General features: G+C 45.2%; 1 protein-coding gene across 1 annotated transcript in view; it reads right to left on the bottom strand.

Moving 5' to 3' along the window:
* The window catches only part of OCLN (occludin), a 72,461-nt gene that overhangs the window by 20,931 nt on the left and 27,640 nt on the right, over positions 1–23,890 (bottom strand). The window contains exon 5 of the mRNA XM_049768789.1: positions 2,251–2,396. Coding sequence (XP_049624746.1) covers positions 2,251–2,396 — 146 coding nt within the window. The remainder of the gene's footprint in view (positions 1–2,250; positions 2,397–23,890) is intronic.

The following is a 23,890-nucleotide window of genomic DNA, read 5'->3' as shown; positions in this document are numbered from 1 at the left end:
GAGAAATTATAGGAGTTGGGGGGTGGGGGAGATGGGGAATGGTTGACCACACTAGGCAGTGCTCAGCCGTTGTTTCTGGCTCAGAACACTGTGTGGTGCCAGGGATCAAATGCAGCCTCCTACATGCAAGCAATGCACTGTCTCCTCAGCTCTCTCCAGCCTTTGATATTTACTTAGTGTGTAAGGGTGGAAGTCATGTAAATCATAGATTAAACCTTTACTGTGTATATCTGTTCCCAATAGCCTCAAGTGCTCTTTATTTTGCCAAAATCCATAAAGAGTAGAAAATGTTCTCAGAATTCACAGTAAGATGGTTTCTAAAGATCAAAACAAAATACATGGAGAGTAAGGCAGAATGCTAGCCTGTTTCCAGATTTCATTCCTGGGTAATAATACAGCCTATTGTCTTCAAACTAAGTCCATTGTCACCTCCCTGCTCACAGGGCATCATCTTACAGGGAGTCAGGCCCAGACTCTGCACCTTAGAAACACTATAGAACTTGACTGAGGGATGGGGGTGGTGGGACCCAAGCATTTTCCTACACACTCCTCTTCCATCCCCACATTTGCTGTTACTGTTGTAGAGGTCCATACACATATTTATGATGCTCATACACATCTTTATGTGCAGTTTCCCAAAAATCATACATTGTGTGGTGTTGCTCAAATCACACACTCACTATGCAGGGTGGTGTCAGAGATCAAAAGTGCAACTCTTCAAATCAAAGGAAGCAGCTCAAAAGACATGAATGCTTTGCATGCCTGTGTCTGACACTGGCACTGCAATCAATGTCTCCCAAATATGCAATGAGGAGTGACCCCTGAACACCACTGAGCATGGATACCTCCCCAGTCAAAACAAAGCATAAAGTTGCAGCTCTTTACAGAGCCACATAGAATCCTGAATTCCTCTAAAGGAACCTTTAACAGAATAATCAAGCTAGCTAATGACAGGATAGTGGGTGTGAAGTTTAGCTTGCATGAGGCTGACCACATTGTTTGAGCCCCAGTACACCCCCACGTGGTTCCCTGAATCTGCCATAATTGATTCCTGTGCCCAGAACTGAGTAAGTTCTGAACACTAACACTGCCAGGTATGACCCTTAAACCAAAAAAAAAAAAAAAAAAAAAAAGGGGGGGGGGGCAGAGAGATAGGTAAGGCATTTGCCTTTCATTCAGAAGGTTGGTGGTTCGAATCCCGGCATCCCATATGATCCACAAAGCCTGCCAGGAGTAACTCCTGAGTGCTGCCAGGTGTGACCCAAAAACCAAAAAAGAAAAAAAAAAAGGAAGGAAAGAAACAAAGAAAAAGAAAGGAAGAAAGAAAGAAAGAAAGAAAGAAAGAAAGAAAGAAAGAAAGAAAGAAAGAAAGAAAGAAAGAAAGAAAGAAAGAAAGAAAGAAAGAAAGAAAAAAGAAAGAAAGAAAGAAGAAAAAGAAAGAAAGAAAGAAAGAAGAAAGAAAAAGAAAGAAGAAAGAAAGAAAGAAAGAAAGAGGGGCCGGAGAGATAGCATGGAGGTAAGGTGTTTGCCTTTCATGCAGAAGGTCATCGGTTCGAATCCCGGTGTCCTATATGGTCCCCTGTGCCTGCCAGGAGCAATTTCTGAGCATGGAGCCAGGAGTAACCCCTGAGCACTGCCGGGTGTGACCCAAAAACCACAAAAAAAAAAAAAAAGAAAGAAAGAAAGAAGGAAGGAAGGAAGGAAGGAAGGAAGGAAGGAAGGAAGGAAGGAAGGAAGGAAGGAAGGAAGGAAGGAAGGAAGGAAGGAAGGAAGGAGGAAATCTAGCAATAGGACAATTTTGCAATAGCAAAGGAGAAATCAGAGCGGTCTTATAAACTAAAGAAATATATATATATATATATATGGGTCACTGGCTGCCAAGGAACAATCAGCCTTTGCAGAGAACAAGACCCATCGGCAAAGCTGTCTTTGAAAGGACTCTGTCCTTTCTCCCTGACCATAAACTTCAACACCACACAGAAAAGCAAACCATTTTTCTAGAATAATGGCACCAAACCCAAACATTCTCTAATAACCAGCAAAAGAAAAGCAACAGGAGGAGAATTCCACCAACCCACTGACCCACTGGCTCATCTTCCCTGGTGGGAGAGCTCAGGGTGCCCACCCTCGAGGTAAGGTGCCCTCTCCGGCCTTTGGATTTTTTCTGTCAAGGACAAAGACACAGAAGAGTATGTGTGTGATAAACAAGCACAAAACAGTCCTTGTTTTATAAGCTCCGTGTATACTCACGGGGTCGACTTGTAGGAGTGATCGGGGTAGGTCGGCTTCCCGTTCACCTTCCCGTTGACAGAGTATGTCATGGGACCGTCCACAGTCTCCACGTAATCAGATGGTGGGGGAGGCATATCCTGCGTGCCTGCAGAGACGTTTTTAACCTAGAAAACAGCCCCATAGGATACAGTAACTATTTATTCTATCATTTAATTACGGGAGGCTGATGAAGTCGGATCCCAGGCAAGTGGAATTTACAGATTCAAAAATCATCACGATTGCACGAGGATGACCTAGGACGGACCGCAGTTCGATCTCCTTACCCCGCCCCCCCACCGCGTCCCATATGGTCCCACAAGCCAGGAGCGATTTCTTTGCGCATAGCCAGGAGTAACCCCTGAGCCTCATCGGATCTGGCCCAAAAACAAAAACAAAACAAACAGAAAATCCACCATCCACAAGTCACTTCTGGGGGGAATAAATCCAACCACCCCTTTATTTTAGGTGGGGATGGGATTTTTTGTTTTTGTTTTTGTTTTGGGCCACACCCGTTTGACGCTCAGGGGTTACTCCTGGCTATGCTACTCAGAAATCGCCCCTGGCTTGGGGGGACCATATGGGACACCAGGGGATCAAACCGCGGTCCTTCCTTGGCTAGCGCTTGCAAGGCAGACACCTTACCTCTTGCGCCACCTTCCCGGCCCCGGATGGGATATTTATAATGTGTCTCAGCCAGGGCCAGAGCGATAGCATGGAGATAAGGCATTTGCCTTGCATGCAGAAGGACGGTGGTTCGAATGCCGGCATCCCATATGGTCTCCTGAGCCTGCCAGGAGTGATTTCTGAGCAAAGAGCCAAGAGTAACCTGTGAGTGCTGCCGAGTGTGACCCAAAACCCAAAAATAAATAAATACATAAATACATAAATAAATAATGTGTCTCAGCCAATCAGGTTAGTAGGAAAATGGGGGGGGGAGAAGAAAAAGAAAAAGAAAAAAAAAGAACAAGATCCAATCAGATATGGTGAAAAAACAGGATCCAATCAGGTTAGGAGAAAAACAGGACAAGCATTCTGTTTAAGAGAAAAACAAGATGTTTGCTCTGTCTAGAGAAAAAAACCAAGATGCATGCTGTTAAAACACTGTGTGTTTACCTACTACAGGGGAGAAAGAACAGAGGTAAGTTGCAATACAATTATTACCCAATAATAATTTTGGATGATTTTGGTGGGAATGTCCCCCTTGTCCAAATAATTTTGTGGGTTTTTATTTTGTTTTGGGGGTCACGCCCAGCCGCGCTCAGGGGTTACTCCTGGCTTTGTGCTCAGAAATCGCTCCTGGCAGGCACAGTGGACCATATGGGATGCCGGGATTCGACACTGTTCATCCTGGATCAGCTGCTTGCAAGGCAAACGCCCTACCGCTGTGCTATCTCTCTGGCACCCATATAATTTTGTTTTAGATCTAATGACTTTGTGCTTGTTTGTGTGTGTGTGTGTGTGTGTGTGTGTTTGTGTTTTCTTTTTGTTTCTTTTGATGTAAATCTATACCCAACGGCGCTCAGGACTTACTCCTGCTCTGAACTTAAAGACCTGTCCTGATGGTGCTTGTGGGACCCTATGTAGTGCAAAGGATCGAACTTGTGTCAATCACATGCAAGGCAAAAGCTTTCTCCACTGTACCATCTCTCCAGATCTAATGGCTTTAATTTCAGAATCCTGCATTTCCTGGGTGTTGTCAGCATCCAGTGGGCAGCGTGCTAATCTGATACTTCGTCATCACATTTACTCATCAAAACAATCTCAAGAGGAGGCAGGTGAGAAAGACTGTGGCTTTCTGGAATTTCAACTGGCAAGTTCTGGTGAGAGCCAAGGAAATCCTGCTGCTCTTGTTTTTATCACCAAACAAAAACAGTCCCTCCCAGGCTGGAGATAGTACATCGGGTAGGGCTTTATTTCTTTCCTTGTTCACAGCTGACCTGGATTTGATTCCCAGCACCTCTTGTGGTCCCAAGTAATTCCTGAGTGAAGAGTCAGGAGTACCCCGAGCATCACCAGGTGTGGCTCCAAAAGAAACCAAAACAATGCTTGCCTTTCTATTTTTAAGGTGAAGTTCTTTGGGGGCCAGACTGGTAGTGCAGTGGGTAGCAATGTTGCCTTGCACATGGCTGACCCAAATTTGATCCATTTTGATCCACACCATTCCATATGGTTCCCTGAGTCCCACGGGGGGGGGGGGGGACTGATCCCTGAATTCTGAACTGGTAAGTCCTGTGCACTCCCAACCCCTCAAAAAAAATAGTTGCTCCTTTTTTACAGAATAGTTTATGAGATAAAATTTAATTTTTTCACACCTCTTTTTTTCTATTTCTGTGCTACATCTGGTGGCACTCAGGGGTTACTCCTGCCTCTGCGCTGACCATAAGGATGCCTCAAATTGAACCCAGGTCAGCCACGTTCAAGGTAAAACACCCTATCCGCTGTGCTATCACTCGGGCCCCTCACCTTATTCCTTTTCATTTAATGTAGCGTGTGCCTTCCTTGAGCTTAAGTAGCTGTTGGGACTATATGATTTAAATTTTTTGTCTGTTTTTGTTTTATTTTTTGCCACATTGGCAGTGCTCAGGGGCTCCTTCAAGCTTGGTGCAAGGTAACGCTTCACTCCTGGTGCGGCTTAGGGTTTTACTGGGGCATCTGAAACACGCCTCTGAACTCAAGGTGCACACTCCAGTTCTCTGAGCTCAATTTTTAAAGGGAAAAAACAAAACAAAACAAAACTGGAGCCTTGGAGTACAGCAGATAAGGTACTAGCCTTGCAGGCAGCCAACTTGGGTTCAATCTCCAGCAACACATATATTCCTCCAAGCTCCACTACAAGTATTTTCTGGCAGGCTTGGGGGAATATTTGGGAACACTAGGGATCAAACCCAGTTGGATGCTTGCAAGGCAAATGCCCTACCTACCATATTGTCTCTGGCCCCCTCCACCAGGAGTGATCCCTGAGTGCCTGGCCTGAACACCAGCTGTTGTGGACCCAAAACAAAACCGATTATTTTAATCAATTGCAGAGTAATAGACAATAATCTCAATTTCTTGAATGTTGTATATAAAAACTATCCAATAATATTCAGAATCTAATCAGTTGAAACTTTTTTTTTTTTTTGTGGTTTTTGGGTCACACCCGGCAGTGCTCAGGGGTTACTCCTGGCTCCATGCTCAGAAATTGCTCCTAGCAGGCACGGGGGACCATATGGGACGCTGGGATTCGAACCAATGACCTCTTGCATGAAAGGCAAACGCCTTACCTCCATGCTATCTCTCCAGCCCCTAGTTGAAACTTTTTAATATTCAACACTGTGAAACCTTGACCCCCCCCCCATAAATGATCATTTATTCCTGACCCATGGTTATAAAGTTTGGGCAGCTTTCTTTTTTACAGGCCACCCCTCCCCCAGTTAGTCGTGAGTCAGCTACCTGCTAAGGGCAGATTTAATGTCTGACACAGCTTGCTTTATTGTAGGATTTCCTTCTGAAAAATGACCATTTGTTAAAGTTTTCCTGAGAAGCATGGTTGTGTTGTTTCTTATAAGAAGCTCCATAGAAAACCTTGCAGATGTCCTGTGTATATGTAACCAGAGATAGACACTTCCATGAGGGAGTGTAATACTTGAAAGTGTAACGTCAGAGTAAACTAATGAGTCAAGACTAGTGACAGGAGCTTCCTTAAAGTTATAAACTCTGAAGACAAAAGATATGGCTCTTTTCTGACTTTCAACAGCTAAAATAACCTCTTGACGATAACCATGGTTCCCACTATTGTGATATTGTCTTTTGCTTGCTTATCTGTCGGCTCACCTGCTAAAGAAGGATGCATTCCTTCTTTTATTTAGCTCCTAAAATTAAATTAAAAATTTAAAAAAGACTGGAAGAACTGTGTTTGAGGCTGCATTTTGCCTTTCCTTATGTGAAGTGCAGCTAATGAATTCTTAACTTTGCTGAGACATTCCATCCTTGCCATCTTGGGACATAACCATTTTCCTCCCAAAGGCTGGTAAGATGCAGGTCGGCCACATGCAAGGCAAATGCCCTATCCAAAAGAAATCAGTTGGGGCTTCCTAATTAAAGAATTTTTAATTGGGGGCCGGAGAGATGGGGGTAAGGCATTTGCCTTGCATGCAGAAGGACAGTGGTTCGAATCCCAGCATCCCATATGGTCCCCCGAGCCTGCCAGGAGCGATGAGCCAGGAGTAACCCCTGAGCACTGCCGGGTGTGACCCAAAAACCAAAAAAAAAAAAAAAAATTAATTGGCCACATTGAGCAGTACTCAGGAGACCATGTGGTGAGAGGGACTGAACCTGGGGCCTCAAGCATGCATGTGCAATGTGCTCTACCACTGAATCACATCCCTAACTACAGACTTGTAACAGGCTATGTTGTTGTTGGGTTCAGCATCAATATGTTTCCTTCAGTCCACATCCTTCACATCAGGAGTCCACTGTTCAGTGAAGCAGTAAAACATGACCTGCCTTTTTCCTGACCAGCACAGCAGTATCACAAGCCAGAGCTACTCACCCACCCCTCAAAGGACAAGAAGTATTCTTATTTTTCATAAACATTCCAGTGAATCACAAAGGAATGAGATCATTTCCCCCTGAAAGTGGCACTTGGCAGCATCTGGGAAAGCAGCAGGTGGGTTGCAGGGAGTGTCCTCAGACCCCCACCACAGCGGGGCGAGGGTGGGGAGCATTCTTGGCTCCACGTGGATTGTGGATTCCTTCCAATCAGCAGCAGTAAGCTTCCTTAGAAAATGCTCAGTGACCTATAGAGACTTGAGAATTTAAAAAAAACTGACTTGCTTAAAAAACACATTTTACAACATTGCTCCTCAGGGTTGCTGAGGTTTTGTTCTTTTCCTGCCTGCTCCCTCTGCTCCTTTAGCAGAGGTTATAAAATCACAGAATTTTTTTGATTGTGGGCAACTGGACACCAAAACCTTAACTCCCAAAGGTGCCAAAAGGGCCTCTTGAGAGAGAATTCCTTCCCACTGATTAGAATGGATGGTGCCCTCACTTTGTTGACCAGCTAAACTTGAGCTGGGCTTCCAGTCTGGGATCTCTCCCAAACAGTGGGGAGGGGGGTCCCCATCTCCTGGCACCTGTGCATACACACCTCCCCCCCACAAAACACTGTCACCACTGACTGATGACGTGCCCATGTCTGGCATCTGCAAACCATACAATATGCACAAAGCCTGTTGTTTATGGAAGAATGTGCAGCTCTCAGAAAGAACAAACTCATGCAATTTGCTGCAACAGGATGAAATTAGGAGACATGAATGGAGTCAGTGAGAAGGATAAACAAGAACCTATCATAAGTGAGACTTGAAGACACACAGTAAGGTTGCAACACAGGGTCAAAAGCAACACAAAGGGGCCGGCGAGGTGGCACTAGAGGTAAGGCGTCTGCCTTGCAAGTGCTAGCCAAGGATCAGGACCATGGTTCAATCCCCGGGCGTCCCATATGGTCCCCCCAAGCCAGGGGCAACAACACAAAGGGAAAATTAATCAACACAACTGAGTTAGGATATTAAAAAGAAGGTGGATGGGGCCGGAGAGATAGCACGGAGGTAAGGTATTTGCCTTTCATGCAGAAGGTCGGTGGTTCGAATCCCGGCATCCCATATTGTCCCCATGCCTGCCAGGAGCGATTTCTGAGCATAGAGCCAGAAGTAACCCCAGAGAACTGCCAGGTGTAACCCAAAAACCAAAAAATAAGAATAAAAATAAAAAAGAAGGTGGTATGTTAGGGTCCTTGCAGGAGAACTCAATAGTAGACTATTGAGAGTGTGGTGCTGGAATTATGTGCATAGGAAACCAAAAAACACATAATCAATTGATCAAACAACGTGTCCTCAATCTATGTTTCCTATTATGCTGATTAGAAATACCTGAGTTTCGGGGCCGGAGAGATAGCATGGAGGTAAGGCGTTTGCCTCTCATGCAGGAGGTCATCGGTTCGAATCCCGGCGTCCCATATATGGTCCTCCCGTGCCTGCCAGGAGCAATTTCTGAGCCAGGAATAACCCCTGAGCACTGCCGGGTGTGACCCAAAAACCACAAAAAAAAAAAAAAAAAAAAAAAAGAAAAAAGAAATACCTGAGTTTCGATTTGCATCTCCCTGATGATTAGTGATGTGAAGCATTTTTTTTTGTGTCTTTTGGCCATTTGTATTTCTTCTTTAAAGAAGTGTCTGTTCATTTCTTCTCCCAATTTTTTGATGGGGTTAGATTTTTTTTTTGGGGGGGGTCACACCCAGCAGTGCTCAGGGGCTACTTCTGGCTCTATGCTCAGAAACTGTTCCTGGCAGGCTCGGGGGACCATATGGGATGGCGGGATTCAAACCACCATCCTTCTGCATGTGAGGCAAATGCCCTACCTCCATGCTATCTCTCTGGTCCTCTAGATGTTTTTTTCTTAAGTTCTGTTAGTACCTTGTATATTTTGGATATTAGCCCCTTATCTGATGGGTACAGATACACTTAACAGCCTGTTTAGCGACCTCTACCACTGTACTACTGTATACAATAAATGTAGTTCCTCACTTAACGACCAATTCGCTTAAAGTCCAAGTTGACCAAGTCATTGAAACCAAGTCATTAAAACGGAACCTGGGAACTTGGTCGTTAAGTGAAAAGTATCTGTATTGAGTGAATAGTTTCTCCCATTCTGTGGGTGGCTTTTGTATCCTAAGCACTGTTTCCTTTGAGGTGCAGAAGCTTCTCAGCTTAATATAGTCCCATCTATTTATGAGGTACCATCTCACACCACAGAGACCAGCACACATCACAAAGACCAAGAACAATCAGTGCTGATGAGGATGTGGAGAGAAAGGAACTCTCATTCACTGCTGGTGGGAATGATATCTAGCCCAGCCTTTATGGAAAACAATATGGAGATTCCTCAAAAACTGGAAATTGAGCTCCCATATGATCCAGCTATAATATGATATGATCCACTCCCAGGAACACAAAAATACTATTCAAAAAGCCCTTCCTCACATCTATATTCACTGCAGGGCTATTTACAATAGCCAGACTCTGGAAACAACCAAGATGCCCTTCAATAGATGAATGGCTTAATAAACTGTGGTACATATACACAATGAAATATTATGCAGCCATCAGGAGAGATGGAAGTTATGAATTTTTTCTATATGTGGATGTACATGGAATCTATTATGCTGACTGAAATAAGTCAGAGGGAGAGAAAGGTACACAGAATAGTCTCACTGATCTATGGGTTTTAAGAAACATTAAGGACATTATTGTAATAATCCCCAGAGACAACAGAGATGAGCGCCGAAAGGACTGGCACACAATATTAAGCTCACCACAAAGAGTAGTGGTGCAGTTAAGGAAATAACTACACTAACAACTATCATGACAATCTTAATAAGTAAGAGAAGTAGAATGCCTGTCTCAAAATAGGCAGGGGTTGTGGGAGGAGGGAGATGGGGGGGATGGTGGTGGGAATGTTGCACAGGTGAAGGGAGATGTGCTTTTTTTGTGACTGAAATCCAACTATAGTTATGTTTGTAATGACGATGTTTAAATAAAGATACTATTAAAAAATAAAATACCCAAGTTTCACTGTGTTCAGTAAATTTTCACTGCACGAAAGAAAGGAAGAAAACTTTATTTTTTAGAGTTTAACAATTAGGTCTGGCCTAGATAAAGCCAACAGAGAACTGATTACTGCTCCTCTAACTCCAAACACTGACTTCAATGTATAGACCACTGTGATGGGCTTTTCTCAAAATAAAAACACTTAAGGAAATAGTTAAAAATAAAAAAGAGGGGGCCGGAAAGATAGCACAGCGGTAAGGCGTTTGCCTTGCATGCAGAAGGACGATGATTCAAATCCCGGCATCCCATATGGTCCCTCGAGCTTGTCAGGAGCAATTTCTGAGCATAGAGCCAGGAGTAACCCGAGTGCTGCTGGGTGTGATCCAAAAATCAAAATAAATAAATAAATAAAATAAAATAAAAAAGCACAGGGTCAGAAAGATAGCACAGCGGTGGGGCATTTGCCTTGCACACAGGCAATTCAGGATGGAAGATGGTTTGAATCCCAGCATCCCATATGGTCCCCCATGCCTGCCAGGAGCAATTTCTGAGACTGCACCAGGAGTAACCCCTAAACACCACTGAGTCTGACCCAAAAAACCAAAGAAACAAAAGAGGAAAAGAAAAAAACACTTTGGGGGGCATATGGCTACTCCCCACATCCTGGCCGAGGGGGTGGGTGAGAGCTCAATGCGTCATGATTTCTTTGCAGGCACTTATGCCTAGGCTCACAGCAAACTCAAGACATATAACACAGAGTTGGATGTAACCCACATTTCCCCAGCAGTGCTGGGTGTGGTAAAAATTATCCCCCAAACAAAAAATAAACAAGCTGAACAACAACAACAAAAATAACCTACGAACAATGCACATTTTTAATCTGGCATTCCAATCCCTGAGGCAGGAACTATTCAAGGTTAGGAGAAAAAACAAAGTAATGAGAGATTAAAGAAAAATTTCAGAGAATTTTGTTCTGGAAATTGAGAGACAGTTTAGGAGGTAAGGTACATGCCATAGGCAGATCCCAGTTCTGGACACCTCATGAGGTCCTCCTCATGCACAGTCAAATATCACTCATGAGTACAGCAGCAACACACCGGTCAGTCCCCATCTCCCAAAAAAATTCTGCTCAGATGGACATTTGACTTTGTCTTTACAAACTGCTCAGAATGACCTGGGCCCAGGAACTACACCTCATAAATGGAAAGGAAGTAGTCATTTCTCTCTGGCTGATTCTAAGACTCCCTGCCCCCAAGTTTATTCCACCACTGTGGCTACTAACAGGATGCCCAGAAATCATACAAACTAAAGTGAAGAAGTGAAAGAAGGGTTAAGGAGAATGCCTGGTTGGAGAGAGCATCATCAGAAGCTTCCCTAGCAAAGAATCAGGAGTATCCAAGGCAGAGTCCAAGAGTTGGGGCATTCCTGGCATTCTCAGTCCCACTGAATCTCTCACCAGGAGGCCCCTGTACACCCTTAACCCTGTGAGAGAGCCCCAAGTAAGAGAAAAAGAGAAGGGGCCGGAGAGATAGCATGGAGGTAAGGCGTTTGCCCTTCATGCAGGAGGTCATCGGTTCGAATCCCGGTGCCCCATATGGTCCCCCATGCCTGCCAGGAGCAATTTCTGAGCATGGAGCCAGGAATAACCCCTGAGCACTGCCGGGTGTGACCCAAAAACCACAAAAGAGAGAGAGAGAGAGAGAGAGAGAGAGAGAGAGAGAGAGAGAGAGAGAGAGAGAGAGAGAGAGAGAGAGAGAGAGAGAGAGAGAAACAGAAAAAGAAAAAAAGAGAGCATGCAAAAGAGCAAGGGAAGGGAGGGAGGGAGGGAGGAAGGGAGGGAGGGAGAAAGAAAGGAAAGAAGGGAGGGAGGAAGGAAGGAAGGAAAGAAGGGAGGGAGGAAGGGAGGAAGGAAGGAAGGAAGAAAGGAAGGAAGGGAGGGAAGAAGGGAACAAGGGAGGAAGGGAGGGAGGGAGGGAGGGAGGAAGGGAGGGAGGGAGGGAGGGAGGAAGGGAGGGAGGGAGGGAGGAAGGGAAGGAAGGAAGGGGAGGAAGGGAGGGAGGGAGGGAGGAAGGGAGGAAGGAAGGGAGGGAGGGAGGGAGGAAAGAAGGGAGGGAGGGACTCATTTTATTATCCTGGTAACTAAATTTTGTTTTTTTTGGGTTTTTTGGACCATACCCGTTTGATGCTCAGGGGTTACTCCTGGCTAAGTGCTCAGAAATTGCCCCTGGCTTGGGGGGGGACCATATGGGACTCCAGGGGATCGAACCGCAGTCCTTCCTTGGCTAGTGCTTGCAAGGCAGACATCTTACCTCTAGCGCCACCTCTCCAGCCCCTAATTTTTTTTATTTGATTGATTGATTGGGTTTTGGGCCACACCCTGTGGTGCTCAGGAGTTACTCCTGGCTCTGCACTCGGAAATCACCCTTAGCAGGCTGTTGGACCATACGGGATGCTGGGAACCTAACCGGGTCCCTCTCCGATCCACCGCATGCAAGGCAAACATCCTACTGCTGTAGGCCCCTGGTAACTAAATTTTGATAGATTTAGAACAAGGTTTAGGAGAAAGGACAGTGAGTGGGTTCCTCAGTCCTGAAACCAAAGGGCTGGTACTGGTGGTGAGCTGAAACCATTAAAAGGTTGAAGTGGGCTTGGGCAGAGGCAAGCCAGGTTCCTTAGCCCACAAGCCTCCCTTGCTACCTGAGCCTGACCTAAATGGGCTGCCTGCATCCCCAGAGAGATATTGTAAAGGGCAAAGAATGAGGAAGGCAGACAAGTCTGCTGAGCAAGGGGGTGGGGTGGGGGGAACCACCTCATCAAAAATGACTCAAACTCCCTGTAACTGAATAGCCATGGTTTAAAATTAAGTTTCAGAAGTGGGGATCTGGGCCCACTCTGTGGCAGCAGGGTCACTCCTGGTGGTCATCAGGGGACCATATGGTGCAGAAAATCTAACTGGGATTGGTTGTATGCAAGGCAAGCACCTTAACTGTTCTTTCTCTGGCCCCTTTGATTTTATTATTGGGTCTCTTCTTTGCTGGGAAGCTCCTTCTAGCTCTGTGCACCGTTGTGACTTCTGGGGGTACTGGGGGGAAAAACCAAGCAGTCTCAGGGATCAAAGCTAGATCTCCTGCATGCAAAGTATGTACTTCCAGGCCAGCAAGTAATTGAAAGGAAGGGAACTTAAATTTTAAACCCTCAAGCTAAATTTTCAAAGAGCAAACTTGGGGCCCACAGCGATAGCACAGCAGGCGGGGTATTTCCCTTAAACTCAACTGACCTAGGTTTGATCCCCAGCATCTTATACAGTCCCCTCAAGCACTATTGGGTGTGTCTCCCTCCCAAAGAATAACTTGGCACAGATTAATAAGGAAAGATCTACTAACAATTTAACCATACTCATTAGCCATCATTTGTGGGGGAAAAGAATCTATCAAACAACATAGAACATTCCTTGGAGCACTAGTGAAAAAATACTAAATCGCTGTGGGGCGCACTACAGGCAGGTTTTCTCCAAACTCACCTCACTTCAATCTCACCTGGGGCAATAAGGTGGAGCTACACAGTCCTTCAAACTTTAGGAGGGTGAACAGTCTCCCCACCCTGAGTCCTTGAAGATTGAGGGAAAATAAAGACATCAGAAGTGTTCTAGGATGCTCAGAAAGGAAGTCTTCAAGTCCTTGATGGGGGCCATCCTCCCCACATACACCTCTCCTCACTCATCTCCTGCCATCTGAAATGAGTGCAAGCAACAGCCCTTCACTCCCCTCTTGTTTTTCGTTAAATGCCCTCAGGAAGAGAAAGTCCAAACCTGCATCCAGCACCTGCAACCAGTCGTCTAAACTCCTTTTTGGTCTGTTTTGGACCACCTCCAGCAGTGCTCAAGATTTACTCTTGGCTCTGCACTTAGGAATCAGGAATCCTGGCAGGGCTCAGAAAATGTATAGTAGGCCCCCAGCCGTCCTTGTCTTTTTCCCCTTACTTCAGGGCCTTCCCTGGGTGCCAGCTCAGATGGCCAGAAGTGGTTCAGGTGGACTCTTAGTGGTCCTCAGGTTCCCCCTCCCTCCGTACTCCAGAGGGGATGTGCATGGGGAGGAGGGCGGGCAGGCATTTGGCTTCCGATTTCCTCCTTGATTCTGGAGACCAGCTCATGCCAGGTATAGGGTTTTTCTCCCCTGGACTTCAGTCTTTCCCTGGGCACCGGTCTAGGTGGACTCTATAGGGGTCAACAGGCTTTGCCCCTATCTTTCCCTACACTAATGGGAATGCGCTCTGGGAGGAGGGCAAGCTGTTCTAGCACTGGTTTCTGTTGGGACAGTCACTGGAAATTTTTTCTCTTTGTTTTCATATTGATAGTATTGTGTGCATATATTCTATATATCCATAATATCCATCTTGTATTGAGACCTTGATACTGCCCTACAAAGCTCATTTCTAATATTTTACTGCCTCAGTCCCAACCCTTACTTTCCCCCATCCTCCCATGTAGGTGCAGCTAATGACATGAAGCTCATCACATAGAGTGATAAGTGCAGTTAGAGAAATAACTACACTGAAAACTATCATAACAATGTGAATGAATGAGGGAAAAAGAAAGCCTGTCTCGAGTACAGGTGTGGGTGGGGTGGGGAGTAGGTAGATCTGGGAAATTGGTGGTGGGAATCCTGCACTGGTGAAGGGGGGTGTTCTTTACATGACTGTAATCATACAACTACAATTATATTTGTAATCACGGTGTTTAAATAAAGATAATTAAACAAAAAAGAAAATGTATAGTATACTAGAATCAAACCCGGATTGGCCATGCACAATAAAATGACCTACCCCCGTGCTGCCCTTGCCCCCACATTTTAAGTAACAAAAACAGGAATATTTTTGTTAGCTGTAACATCTTATCAGACCCTAAGGAGAGACAACAGGAATTCATTCGGCAGTTTTATTTGCAGATTTACTAGATCAACAACTGAAAAGTCCAGGAAATTGCCCCTGGTGCTTCAGTCACTGCAGCCTTTGTTTCAGGCTTCGGAGGAGCCTGGGAAATTGCATCCAGCAGAAAGGAAACAAGGGCTTTTCCTGCTCAGTAATTAAAGACCTGCTGCGCCCCAATCTCCAAGCACCATCTCCAGTTTTACAACCTGAGGTCCCCCTTCCCGCCGGAGCCCCGGCCTGGCGTACAACAGCCTCAGAGTCAACAGCAGCCCAACTCGTTTTTCTGGTTTGCTGATATTTTATACCCACAGAAGTTTCCCCAACAAGAATCTCAGAATTGCCTCTGCAATTTTCCCTGGGGCTTTATTTTCCCCCTCCTTCCTCAGTTGGTGGGCGATAGAGATGCTCCCCCAAATACTAGACCCACAGAAGCTCATGGACCTGTTTCAATATGTCTCATTAACCAGAGTGGAGCAGGTGGCAAAGGTGCTCAGCAAACAGTGGGTCCCTGAAGCCAATGCACCAAGTCCGTGGGGAAGCCAATCCACAGTTACCCACATCAAGCAAACACAAAGGGGACACTCCCTAAGAGCCGGTAAGCTCGCAGTGTTGTCGGGGGAGAGGCCTTCATCAGGATACAATGAGCAAACCTCAGGCCACAATCATATTCCCAGTCCTCTTCTAGACAGAAAAATTCTACATATGGCTACTTTACTTATTTTATCATTGGGGGAGAGGCTGGAGGCTACACCCAGTGGTGCGTAGGGGGCTGGGACAGAAACCAGGCTGGCCTCCAGCATGCACAGCATGGGTTCCAGCCCTTTGAGTTCTCTCCTGGTGGGGAGTATTGAATTTTCAGGTACTTTATACCAGCACTCCCTTGCAGATGTCAGGTGGGGCTGCCTCAGATCCAGTCACACTCAGGGTCCAAGTCCCCTCCAACTGCATCAGTCTTTACAAAGCAACCTCATGTTCACAGTATACCAGATGCCTGCCAAGAGTTCAAGGCCTCCCTGGATGCAGAGAGGTGCAGCAGGGCTGGGCAGGGGAGAGGCTCTCTGTTACACTCCCCCCCATTCCATATGCTAATTTCACCTGCATGATAAGTCCCTCCCACATGTGGGAGGGGCTGCTGTTGGGAACAAAGTATAGGGCTGGCTGGGGGTAGGGAAAGGGAGAGAGCTGAAGCAGGAAGGGTGCTTAGAGGGCAATGAAAAGAGGCTGCAAGAAAATCTTAGCTGAGAAGCCATGTGGAAAAATGCACATGGCTGCTAGGGCCCTGAAATAAAGCTAGATGTCTCCTGAAACTTCAACTGACTGCCTGTAGTGTACCTGAGACCCACCCATTTCTGGGAGGGGTCCTACCTATTTCAAGACCCCTCCCAGGAATGGGCCGGGTCTTGCAGGTAAGGTCACACCTAATATCCGGTTCCCAAGACCCCTCCCAGAAATGGGTGGGTCTCAGGTACACTACAACTGCCTATGAATCATTTCTCCACCGTTACCCTGCAACCTTCAGACCCACCAGCCAAAGGGGCTACAGAGAAAGGCCTCACCCTGCAACCCTAGGGCTTTATGTTTTATATTTAATCAATAGCTCTCAGTGTGGCCCTCAGACCTGCAGCATCAATATGGCCAGGGACTTCACCAGAAATGCAAACAACCCCATTTTTGTTACACTGAGCCCAGAGAATGAGTCTAGCATGTTTTACACTACATAATGTTTGCACTAGGTAAAAGAAAAAAAAGATGATTCAAGTTTCTTCAGATGTCAAAGCTACCACTGACCTGTCTCAGATGTCCTAACCTACCTCTCCTGGCCCATTCTTGCAGGCTGCAAGATTAATATGCAGAGCCAACCTTCAACCTGCACATCCCAGAAAATCACTGGTTATTACAACTTATAACAAAATTACAAGTAAGATGATTTAGGGGCTGGAGCAATAATAACAGCAGGTAAGAAGCTTGCCTTGCACTCCTGCATTCCCAGTACTCCATAAAGGTCCTCGGAGCCCTCGGGAGTGCAGGAATGATCCCAGTTTAAGTCCTGAGTATCACGAGGTGTGGCCCCAACCCACTCCGGCAAAAAGATAAATTGTAAATGAGAACAAATGTATTTATAGATTCCGGGATTTCCCCCAAATCCCTCATTTAAATTAATAATTGCAAATATTAGTCACCAGTATTGTCTGCTATTTGCTTTTTGGGTCATACCTTACCAGTTCTCAAGAGCTATTTCTGGCTCTGTCCTTGGGGAGATCATGTGGGTGCCAAAGAAGAAATTTAAGCCTCCTGCATGCCAAGCATGTGCTCCAGCCTGTCAGCCAACTCCCAGCCTTAATACTGCCAAGTACTGACATTAACTTAGTCATCACTCTAGCTAAAATTTACTGGGCAATGCACCGGAGCAATAGTACGGTGATTAGAGCACTTGCCTTGTATGTGGCCAACTTGGCTTCAATCTCCAGCATCCCATATGGTCCTCTGAGCACTGTCACCAGTAAGCTCTGAGTGCAGAGCCAGGAATAAGCCCTGAACACCACCAGGTATAGTCCAAAAATAAAATAAAATAAAATATGCTGGGTAATAATAATAAACTACATTGGCCCTGCCTTTTTATCATCTCAATGTATCTACAGAGAATTTAATTTTCCCCATTTACATAAAGTACTTATCAAATAAATTGACAAAGCACTTTGGGCCAACATGATTTGGGCCAATCATTAGATTTTCAGAAAATCAAGAGCTATCCCAAGGCTGACCACAAAGGTTTGGGACCAGGCTGAAAAATTCGGAACCTGTCCCTTCTCTGCACCCATCAGACAATCCTCAGAAGCACTAACTCTGACAGGTAAATGCTGAGAACAATGGGATATATTGTTAAATCACAACACAAATTTTCAAAATTTTAGAAACTGCTAAGAATGGAGCCAGAACACTAACACAACAGGTTAAGGAGTTTGCCTTGCATGAGGCCAACCAGGGTTCAATCCCCTCTGCCAGGAGTAATTTGTTTTGTTTTGTTTTGTTTCTGTTTTGGGGCCACACCCGGCAGTGTTCAAGGGTTACTCCTGGTCTTTCGGAAATCACTACTGGCAGGTTTGGGGAACCCTATGGGATGCCAGGAATAGAACCCAGGTCTGTCCTAGGTTGCCTGCATGCAAAGCAAAAGCCCTACCACTGTGCTATCTCTCCAGCCCCTACCAGGAGTAATTAATTCCTGAAAAAAAGAACCAATAAGCACTGTCTCTTAAGGCCCAAAACCAAACCTAAACAGGACTAGCAAGATTTAAAACCTTAGCTTTTAGATTTATATGCTTCCTATTTAAAGGGGGGGAGAAAAGGGATCTTGTCAAACAGATTTTATTTGCTTCATTTACGACTTGGTAAAAGTAGAATAGTGAGGTTATCATGTTCTCTTGAAACTTAGTCTATCTGGCTCAGATTGAAACCATCTCGACAAGGTGCAAATAAGGAACTATGGGAAAAATATTTCCCAGGAACTGGAATGCTGATTTATAGTCAAGACAGGAATGTCACACACATTATCATCCCACTTTACTCTCTGCTTTTTTGACTAAGTACCATTTCCCCCAATTCTTTTCTTTCTTTGGAGGGTCGGGGAGGCCACCCTGGTGCTCAGTGCATACTATTTGTCTGTACTCAGGATCTCTCCTGGTAGTGGTTAGAGGACCATATGTGGGTCCATCTGCAAGGCAAGCACCTTAACCCTTGTACTATCTCTTCAGCCCTTCAGTTATTACTTTCTATTGTAGGTATCAACAGAAACTAATTTCAAGTACATGCAAATGACAGTCAATCAGATCTTAATATTTACTGTAGGGGTGTGTTTTTCTGGAACTAGGCCCAATTATAAGTATTTACTCTAGAGAAATGGAATATTTAGCTTCCTGTTTATAGTCTGACTTTCCAAAAGACCAAGTGTGGAGAGGAAAAAGGAACATGAATCACAAAATTTTCAAGAACCAAAGGGGGTGAAATGCCTCCTCACTGAGCATTGGCACCCACAGTCAGGGAGCCAGCGACTTAGAGACAGTCCCAGGCCTGCTTGAGAGTCTCAGAGGAGCAGAAGAGGTATGAGCAGTTGGCATGTGCCAGGCAAAAAGCCAGCAGAGGACTGAACCATGGATTGAGACAAGCACTTCAAACTCCTGTGGAAATTCATCCCAGCCACTCCAGATGTGCATGGAATTGAAACTTGATTGGGTGTCCACAGAAATGTAAAAGGAAGGGCTGCCCCCATTCAGAAAGAGAGCTTTTTGGGGTTTTTTTTTTGGGGGGGGGCACACCCATTTGATGCTCAGGGGTTATTCTTGGCTACGTGCTCAGAAATTGCCCCTGGCTTGGGGGGACCATATGGGATGCCGGGGGATTGAACCGCGGTCCTTCCTTGGCTAGCGCTTGCAAGGCAGACACCTTACCTCTAGCACCACCTCACCAGACCCCAGAAAGAGAGCTTTTGTTTAAGAGTCTACATCAGCTACAGATCAGCTCTCTACTCCACAAGGAGGCTGGGAACAATAACATCACACATGGCATAATGAGAACCAGCCTCAGTGGGTCAGTGTAAAGATGGGGTCACCTGACCTAAGCTGAGCCCATATCAGGCCACCTTAAAGGAAACACCAAGCACTCAGGAAGCAAGAGAAAGGATGGAGTATGGCAGGCAGCATGCTGGGGACACTCCCTGGTTTAAGTCCAGCTCAGTAGATGGTCCATCAAACACAGAGAGAGCCAGGACTACCTTCCAAGCAGAAAACAACTCAGGAGCTCAAAGTGGCTGCTCTGGATAGGGGAAAATGATTAAAATGAAATCACGAGGTATAAAAAAAAAGTCATCAAGCACCCCACTGATTGGCCCTCCATTGTTAATCAGGATTTCCAGATTTACCACAGCCAGCCATGCAAATAAGCCCCTTCCCCCTTGGGCAAAATTGTTTCTTTCAGCACTAGGAAGGCTGTCATTCCTGGAGGGCAGTGCTAACTCCAGAGTCTACTGTGGTACTTTCCCTAGCCTGGTCAAACCACACTTTCACAGACTGCTTTATGCGTGCATAGGTGATTCACATCAGTCCTCAGCATCAGGCAAGATCTTTTTTTTTTTTTTTTGGTTTTTGGGTCACACCCAGCAGCGCTCAGGGGTTACTCCTGGCTCTATGCTCAGAAATCGCTCCTGGCAGGCTAGGGGACCATATGGGATGCTAGGATTCGAACCACTGACCTTCTGCATGCAAGGCAAAACCTTACTTCCATGCTATCTCTCCGGCCTGGGGGAAGATCTTTGATGCTGCCCATGTCACAAAAAAAAGGAAACTATATTTCCAGGCAGTAGCTCTGTACACAGGAAAGCTGGACCAGGATTCAAACCCAGAGCTTTGGATGTGAGGGCAATCTGGCTGTGACATCTGTTACCCCATTGATCACCAGGGTTGATTCGCTGATCTGGCTGGCTAGGCAGGTGTCCCCTTCCTCCCTCACAGCCCTATGTGTGTCCCTCTGGAAGCTGCACACTCAGTTGAAGAGGATGGCCTTCCCTGAATAGAGACGGACCATTCTTTGGTCGAGGGTATACCAGTAGCTGCGCTCCCCTGCTAGAACCTCCAAACAAGCTCTCAAACTTAGAGCTTTAAGCTTCTAAATGAAGTACTCTCTCTTTTGGAGGTGGGGGACACTCAGTGACGCTCAGGGTTTACTCTTGGCTTTGCACTCAGCAATTATACCTGGTGGTACATGGGGGACCACATGGAATGCTGGGGGATCAATCAAACACAGGCCAGTCAATGTAAGCAAACATCCTACCTGCTGTATTCTCATTCTAGCCCCCTCTTTAAACCAGATCTCCCAGAGGACAAACAAGGGAAAAGAAAAAAGGTAGACTGCCTAAAATTTCAGCAAAAGCAATGAAGTGAGATCCAGAACCCTGAGTATTTCCTATTTGGGGGGGGGGTGTTTTGGTTTTTGGGCCACACCCAGTGGTGTTCAGGGGTTACTACTGGCTCTGCACTCAGAAATCACTCTTGGCAGGCTCAGAGAACCATATGAGATGCAAAGATCGAACCTGGATCAGTTGCATGCAAGGTAAATGAACTAACTACTGTGCTATGGTTCTGGAACCACAACTTTTTTTTTTAATGATTTTTGGGCCACAGCTGGTGACTCAGGGCTTACTCCTGGTTCTGCACTCAGAAGTTATACCTAGCAGGTTCAGCAAACCATATGGGATGCTGGGGATTTAACCTGGGTTGGCAGTACGCAAGGAAAATGCCCTATCTGTCGTGCTATTGCTCCTGCCCCAGCTTTTACAATTTTTCTATACTGCTAAAAGAGACTTTATTTTTATTTATTGATTGAATGATTTTTGGGCCACACCCAGCAGTGCTCAGGAATTACTCCTGGCTCTGTGGTCAGAAATCGCTCCTGGCAGGCTGGGGGACCATACAGGATGCCAGAAACCTAACTCCCAAGTCCACTGCATGCAAGGCAAAAACCCTACCGCTGTGCTATCTCTCTGGCCCTGAGATATTTTAAATTTATTATTTTATTTAAAACCCTAATTTGGGTGATGGCTCCAAAACACAAAAAGTTTAGTAAAAATTTATCTAATGAGTGTATTTTATAGTATACAAATTATATCAGGAGCCAGAGAGATAGCATGGAGGTAGGGCATTTGCCTTGCAGGCAGAAGGATGGTGGTTCAAATCCAGGCATCCCATATGGTCCCCCAAGCCTGCCAGGAGCAATATCTAAGCATAGAACCAGGAGTAACCCCTGAGCGCTGCCGGGTGTGACCCATAAACCAAAAAAAATTATATATATAATTATATCAGACAGTGAAGTTGAAGCAGGTAGGGCGTTTGCCTTGCACGTGGCTGACTTGGGTTCAACCCCTGGCATCCCTTATAGGTCTCCTGAATCTGCCAGGAGTAATCCCTGGACAATGCCAGATACAGCCCAAACCAAACAATTATGAAGCACACAGAAAGAACTCTACATCTACCAAGAATGAGAAAATCAGGTTGGGGAGAAAGCTCAGAATGTCACAGTGCAGGCTTTCCAGATGGGGGTGGGAATGGGGGGAGGCAGGACTTGATCCTCAACAGCACTGAGGCCCCAGAGCATGGAACAGAGGGATTCCAGAGCAGATCTGGGAACAATCCTTGAACATTACTACTACTGGCTGTAGCCCCAAAACAAATACGAGGAGAAAGGAACACAAAATCAAGACACCAAAATGATGCCAGAGCAAGTGACTGAACCGGCTTTTGTGTTTTTGTTTTGTTTTTTTTTCTTTTGGTTTTTGGGTCATACCTGGTGGTGCTCAGGGGTTACTCCTAGCTCTACGCTCAGAAATTGCTCCTGGCAGGCTCAGGGGACCATATGGGATGCCAGGATTCGAACCACTGACCTTCTGCATGAAAGGCAAATGCCTTACCTCTGTGCTATCTCTCCAGCCCCTGAACCGGCTTTGATCCTCAGCATCCCATATCCCCCAAGCCTGCCAGGAGTGATTTCTGAATGCAGAGCCACAAGTAACCCCAGAGTACCACCAGGTATGTTCCCCCAAAGTCACCAAAATGGTAGCTCAGTATAACACTTCTTCACCACTGTATTTTCAAAAATTTCTACCAATAAAAGACATTTATATCCAGAAACAAGAGATGAGGATTAGGAAGACCAATCAATGGAAGGAAAATTACCAAAAGAGCAGTTAGTACATTTAGAAGAAAGAAAGAAAGAAAGAAAGAAAGAAAGAAAGAAAGAAAGAAAGAAAGAAAGAAAGAAAGAAAGAAAGAAAGAAAGAAAAGAAAGAAAGGAAGAAAGAAAGAAAGAAAGAAAGAAAGAAAGAAAGAAAGAAAAAGAAAGAAAGAAAGAAAGAAAAGAAAGAAAGAAAAAAGAAAAGAAAAGAAGAAGAAAGAAAGAAAGAAAGAAAGAAAGAAAGAAAGAAAGAAGAAAAGAAGAAAAAAGAAGAAAGAAAGAAAGAAAGAAAGAAAGAAAGAAAGAAAGAAAGAAAGAAAGAAAGAAAGAAAGAAAGAAAGAAAGAAAGAAAGAAAGAAAGAAAGAAAGAAAGAAAGGTCCACTTTGACAAAGATAGTTGGATCTGGTCACTCTGAACAAGAACTGGGTGCTGAAAGGAAATAAAGTGACATGCATGACACCCTTTATTAACAATAGTACAAACCACAATATCAAAAAGGAAAGAGAGCGAGAGAGAAAGAAAGAAAGAGAGAGCGAGGAGAGAGAGAGCCGAGTGTGACTCAAAAAGCTATATATATATATATATATATATATATATATATATATATATATATATATACACACACAAACTTGAATGATGGCTGCAAATAGCAGATCAGCACCCACCAGTGTGCAAACATGGCCTGCTTATTTTACTAAGAACTAGACATCCAGAAAGGAAAGGGAACCCAAATCAACTCTGAAAACCTTAGAAGAGATAGAAAAAAACAAGTATTCTGGATATTCAGACAAGAAACTAGAAAGCTGCATGCTTCTCCACTGATGATACAAAAAAACAGAAATCTGTTTACAATTCAGGGGGCTCAACTTCTGAAGTGCTTTCTGATCTTAAAGTTTTTTTTTGGGGGGGGCCACTCTCGGTGATGCTCAGGTGTTACTCCTGGCTCTGTGCTCAGAAATCGCTTCTGGCTCAGGGGACCATCTGGGATGCTTAGAATTGAACTGCAGTCGGTTCTGGGTCAGCCGCGTGCAAGGCAAACGCCCTACCACTGTGCTATCACTCCAGCCCCTGATCTTAAAATTTTTTTAAAAATCTAAGAAAAGGAGCCAGAGAGATAGCATGGAGATAGGGTGTTTGTTTGCCTTACATGTGCAAGGACGGTGGTTTGAATCCTGCATCCCATATGATCCCCCATGCCTGCCAGGGGCGATTTCTGAGCACAGAGCCAGGAGTGACCCCTGAGCACTGCCGGGTATGACCCCAAAACAAAACAAAACAAAACAAAACATCCAAGAGAAGTAAAAAAGATGGTATGGATTTGGGGTAACCTAAGGCACTTGGCATTGCAAGGGAGTGACTATAATTTGATCCCAGCACCACAATGGTACCCTGA

The sequence above is a fragment of the Suncus etruscus genome, chromosome 2 (genome assembly GCF_024139225.1).
Source record: "Suncus etruscus isolate mSunEtr1 chromosome 2, mSunEtr1.pri.cur, whole genome shotgun sequence".
Lineage (NCBI taxonomy): Eukaryota > Metazoa > Chordata > Mammalia > Eulipotyphla > Soricidae > Suncus > Suncus etruscus.
The sequence above is the reverse complement of the archived record's forward strand: the minus strand, read 5'-3'. Positions and strand labels throughout refer to the sequence as shown.